The sequence below is a fragment of the Pecten maximus genome, chromosome 10 (assembly GCF_902652985.1).
Source record: "Pecten maximus chromosome 10, xPecMax1.1, whole genome shotgun sequence".
Lineage (NCBI taxonomy): Eukaryota > Metazoa > Mollusca > Bivalvia > Pectinida > Pectinidae > Pecten > Pecten maximus.
In genome coordinates, this window is record NC_047024.1 from 19,007,689 (window position 1) to 19,013,705 (window position 6,017).

At 34.8% G+C, this 6,017-nt stretch overlaps 1 protein-coding gene across 1 annotated transcript; it reads right to left on the bottom strand.

Moving 5' to 3' along the window:
* Positions 1-792: 792 nt before the first annotated feature.
* On the bottom strand, positions 793-5,330 carry LOC117336740 (histidine N-alpha-methyltransferase-like). Its single transcript, XM_033897358.1, has 8 exons — positions 5,137-5,330; positions 4,401-4,584; positions 3,148-3,286; positions 2,927-3,029; positions 2,335-2,438; positions 2,012-2,089; positions 1,736-1,912; positions 793-1,095 (listed from the first exon to the last, which is right to left on the bottom strand). Exons 2-8 carry the CDS (start codon positions 4,575-4,577, stop codon positions 881-883), a joined length of 993 nt encoding a protein of 330 aa, XP_033753249.1. The 5' UTR covers positions 4,578-4,584; positions 5,137-5,330; the 3' UTR covers positions 793-880.
* Between the last annotated feature and the right edge of the window lie 687 nt (positions 5,331-6,017).

A 6,017-nucleotide genomic window follows, 5' to 3' on the forward strand; every position in this document is an offset into this window, starting at 1 on the left:
AGGTATGTGAAAAAAATATGCCGATAGGCAGCCATGCTTTTTTAATTTTGACAGTTGAAGTTTGTTTTCGCTATTTTCCACAAAGATCTTTATTAATCTTCCTCAGATTTATTATGTAGGTTCCTCTTGTTTTCAAATGAGAAAAGTAGAGAAGGGATCTCAGTCTTACAGAAATCCAATTAAAATTATTCGATAGTGAGTCCAAGAGCCCTCTTGCATGATATTTTCTTATATTTGACTGTTGACACAGTAATGAATAATTTGTTTTCATGACGTGTCTTTACCCTATACGATGCCAATGTCAACTTGGCATCAAAATATTTTGTTGTTGAATCATTTGTTTGTTTGTTCATTTGTATTTTCAAATACATATTAGGTCTGAAACGAAATACCCAACGACGCAATTTATTTGTATAGAACTGTTGAACTCGAATGATACGAATTCAGTTCATCAAATTCCCCAAAGAGAGCAAATGAATAGCGCTGCCATTTACTCAAAACGTGTACAATGAATTCACTATAGCGGCTTCATTCCTATAAGTGGCTTCATCAAACTTCACACATTAATTAACGCCCATGATATCTCGGACAAGTTTCAGTTTAAGGGTTGCTGGGTCAAGGTCAGAGTACTATAAAGATTCATTGTCAGTGATCTAGCGGCTTCATTTCCTCAGGTATTTGGATCAAACTTAAGACAATTGCAAAGGCCAATAATAGCTAGCAGTGGCCGGAAGGGGACATTTATAATTTTAGCAATATCCAGGAAGCTTGATAAAAATAAAATCGAAAACATTTTGCTGCAGAAATATTTTTATAGTTCGACAGATTGTACCTTTCTAGGACAACATCTTTGAAGAAACATATTTGTAATGCATCTTTTTTAAAGAATAGACAATGAACTCTCAGTTGATACTGAAGTACAACGACAGAAAATAGCGTGCTGCTGGCTATCTGTCCAAGTGTCCTCCAGGCGAAGTCCGGCTTTCTTCACAATGTTCTGTAACTGTTCCAGAGTATATTTACAGCTATATCCTTCGCCTTCATGTAAGTAAAGTCTTTCGCCTTTTTCCATCACCAAATCAATCCCAAGTCCAGCTATAAGGTAACATTGTAAAGCAAATGTGGGTTTTCATAATTAATGATAGAAAATCTCGAATATGATTAAATGGAGGTCCATTTTGGTTTTACTGAGGTCCCTTATGGTAATCGACACATAGCATCATTAACGAGTCATAGAAGGATGTAACAGCTGTAAGATACACTTTCATATTTCGGTATTAACTGTATATGTTATATAATTTATTATTTGATCTTGCTTCTGAGAAGCATTGTTATTGCATGGAAAAAAATGTAATCATCTATAACGTGAAATATGACGACGCCGTTTTTAACGTCGCCTTTGATTCGCTCATAAAGGAATTTAGTATACAAAATTCAATTATAAGGACAATCTTTCATACATTTTCGAGCTTCGTGGTTTTTCATGATAATATTTATAGCCCCATAACGCAAGAAATATTCAAGTTAATCCTTATAAATATTTAAATATTCTTTTCTTTTGTGGGAATCTTTTGTACAATCCATTGGAATGTGAATAGTCATAGTTTGTAATCGTATGTCCACTACCACTTAAAAGTTCTAAGTTTCTTTATACGTTTACAATTTCTTAAAAAAAAAATGTTTTTTTGAATATATTACCATACATTATCATTCATTACGGACAAATCTTACTTACGTATCGGATACCGGATATCTTCCTTAGCCGTAATGTATGTTCTCACGAAGCTCATGTAATGGGGATTGGTGTCGGATATGAAATCTACCTCAAACGTGAAATTTGTCAGGTCAATATGACTCCCTTGTTCTTTATTTAGTCGCAAGAGACCATTTTGCATCAACGTTCTGTTCAGACCTGTCAGAAAATACAAAAATATGTTTAACTTCGAAAAGTTTGATGTTTTATCTATTAAAATCAAAGTTTGAAATCAAAGTCAGATTAGGACATAATTACCAGATTGGTCATTGTAAGCCTTTAATATAACATCCTTGTCTAGGGTGATGTCGGCATTAAACACAAGCCTGCATTTGTCTGTGAACCAAAAACATGTGGCAGATTCAGGTATTCAACTGTTTTCACTACTTATAAATGTTTGTTAAGCACACAATAAGAAAAAAATATGATTGAAATTTAGTAACAAGTGACTGAATATAGATGCAAACTTTATATTTTTTTTATTAATAAATACCATTTATATTAATGTTATATCCAACAAGAATATATTATAGTTATCGGTTTTCAGTTTCGCATAACTGAAGAGTAATATGTGAACATACCTGTCATCATGGTAGAAAGTTCCCTGAGAGTTTTGACCTGGTCATCATATGATAGGTTGAACAGACCATTGAACCATAGAATTAACTTGGTACCTTCAATCTTTCTGAAACAATTCGATTTCACAGCAGCCGTTGTAATTATGTCGTTGGCATAAGATGATATTCCAGAAAAGTGACTTGCAATTCTATTTTGTGGTCGATTTTAACATTTTTTATTACACTTAGGTAGAAACCAAAAGTCCGGTGCATATTACAAGCAGCATATGCTGCAGCTGCTCTGTCCTCTACCTTAAAGCATAGAAGTCTAACGGTAGAATAAGAAAGTGCAAGAAATTTTGTAAGTTTCAATGATTAACAGATCTTAATATAATAGATGTATCAGTTACATGGCAAAAGATGGTGTTCATTTCTCATATATTTGAAAATTGATTCCGTCGGAAACGAGAGGATTTTAGCTGACTGCTAATCTAAAGAGACGAATATAGTTGCGCGAGTGGTAGTTCAATTACTTCAATACAAATATGTGTCTATGTGGCTATAATGAAATATGATAATGCACAATTGTTTAATTCATATTATTGTCAAGACTTACTTAAGTTCTTCCAGTCCTTGTTCGTGGTAGGCAAATATAGGTCGAGTTATAAGTGACTCGCCGTATTCCGTGGACAATTCCGTCACTGCTCTTGACAGAAACTCTGCAAAACATTATTTTAGATAAAAATCAAATAAACACAACCAAATAAATATATAGCAGTATTAATTCTTCAGACAGAGTGGTATTTATGGTTTTGACCTATATGCTGATCCACATACCTTCAGAAATGTCCTCTGGATAGAAAAGCAATGTTTGCTGCCTTTTCAGCAGTTCATTGATCACATATCTAGTTTTGAAGCAGTTTCCACTTCCTAATTCAGCCAGAATTAGATTGTCAGGAACCTGTGGTATGATTTCCTTTAAAAGATAGTATACGTAAGCAATTGATTGCATTACTTTAAACATTTGTATAAATGAATTGATGAAGCAATGTATACCGTATGGTACTGTCGTTTAAACCAGAATGTGTCATCTTTAAAAAAGCATTCAGAAATATGTGTTCCCGATACTTATGTCATAGATACTAATGTTTCAACAACAAAGGTTAAGTTTCATCAGAAGAAATTAACTTAATTAAACTACGTTTTTACAAAGGTTCAGTTTCATAAGAAGAAATTGAATTAATTAAGGCTCTTCAATTATTCTAACATCCATGATAGCAAGCATTGTGTTAATTATGTTTATATCAAGGCAATTTGCTCTCGTATAACAAACTCACATGACGATGTCATTTACTCCATATACAAATGCATACAAAAGAATGACCCGTACACATGAGGTCGTGACTCGAACTTTATCTTTCCGGCATGTACGGCAAGACAATAACATTTCCCTACTATGAAGCTCACACGGATCACATATATAACAGTTCTTAAATGGTTTCTTAAAACTATGTTTTGACGAAAGAGCACTTGAAATTTATATCGAATTTAAAAGCAAAAGTATATTCATGAGCTGTAGAGCAAATATGCTACGTTTTCATTTCTATGACAATAGTTATTGATAACACATTAAATAATGTAAATCTAAACCTGAGAATAACTCAAGATCCCGTCATGTAAGTTGCTATCGGCATTCCTGTTCTCGGGTGCATTGTACCCTTATGTTACATAGGACGTATTTTTCCCGAAAAAATCGAACAAGGGTTATAATTTGGAATTTAAAACGCGATTTGGACGAACATATATAAGGCCATGCATATCCAATATCCCGGAACAGCGCTGACAGTCTCATTAAATCAATGTAAGTTTACAAACTTAGGTAGGAGGTTTACTTGTCTCTTCTTTATACATGTCGCCATCACTTTTAATGACAGCCAGAACTTGACCAATTATCACTGTGACAATATGTCATGTAAATGCACAAATCAAATATTGTTTACTTTCTGTTTCGTTTTTGTACAAAACCAGATTTTAGTGTGTACATCTTTTTGTAGACTTCTTTATGGGAGACTAAATTGGAAATCACGTACCTGTACGTTTTGTTGTAGAACAGAAATCTGGCTCCTTGTTGAATAGAAATCGGGATTTCCCATTAATAATTTAAACTCCAATTGAGAACCAACATAATCGTAGTTGTACCACATAGGGATATGCCGAGGATTCGATGTCAGACCTTTCACCAACTTCTGCTTTATATCGGTTGCCATTATGTTGCTATAATATAAATAAATGAAAAATATCAAAGGCAATATAAGCCATACAACTTGTCTGACTTGATAACGTAACGTATCGTCACCACTAGCGGATCCAGGGGGTAGGGGGTTGAGGGGGGTCCTGGGGGTCAGGACACCCCCCCCCCCCTTTTCGGACGAGGAAAATTTTAGTATAGCCTTAAAAAAACCAAAAACATAACCCCCCCCCCCCCCCCCGCTTATCGAAAATATTGCAAATTCCGAAATTTTGGCCCTCAGACCCCTCGCCAAAAAATATTCATTATCACTAAATTTCTGGACCCCTCCCTTTTGAAATTCCCGGATCCGCGCCTGGTCACAACAGCAAAAGGAGGAACGTACAAAAACTCCGGAATACAACATACACAGTATTCTGTCGTTGTATGTGTCCTCTCCTTTTACATTCCTTTGAATAATGATCACTCAGGAGTTGTAAAAGATATAATACATGTATAGTATTTAATCAGAACAACTATTACTAATATATATAGATAATACCAATGTTGTGACAATACAACATTTGAAAACTACTTACCTATTCGTAGTGATTGTGAGGTGTCCCGGCGTCGGTCCTGGTCCATATGGGTAAGGTACGTTACTGTATAGAGTCGGCAATATATCACTTACTGCCACACTCCACTGCACACATCATCCCATCTCACCGCTACGCATGATCACAAGACCATGTAAGGGTGGGTATACAGAACTTTAGTAGCAAATGTTATAAGAAAGGGGAGATGATAAATAAATAGTCAATACAGTGGAAAAGATTAATATCAGTCATACTCGTGAAATATATGTTATATCAAACGGGAATATTTCAATATCCTATATATATATATATATGTCAAGAGGCTGCACGGTTTTTGAAGCCATAGCAAGTAAGACCATATGTGGGCTACGCTTGGGGAAATGACAGTGCATGCTTTCCAGCTTGGACATACTCTAGGGTACGGCCCATCGACAACTAGGGTCATTTAGGGCCAAACAATATACTATCGTTCTTATTTTTAACGTTAAAATCAGATAAAATTGGTCATTTTTAAAAGCATATTGTATATTTAGATCATTATGATAAAAAAGTTGGTTAAAAATGGTAAATATGTACGAATAGATTGTGAACTTTGTGACATATAAAGAACATCAAAGAGAGCAACGTAAAAGACATCAAAGTCTTTTAAATCGATTTCTTTCAAGTAGCTAAATATTGTTTTCGAATCCACGGAACTGAAAGGGGTTTTCATATCCGGGACTCGAAAGTGTATAGGGAACAACCAACCAATTGAAAAAATATATTTTTGAAACAGCCCCTGTGTATAGAACGTTGAGCCAAGGATAAAATGTCTGGCAGCCACTGATTGGCCAGTATGTTATGAAGTGAAAAAATAGATATGTAGCCTGATAGGTAACTATCAA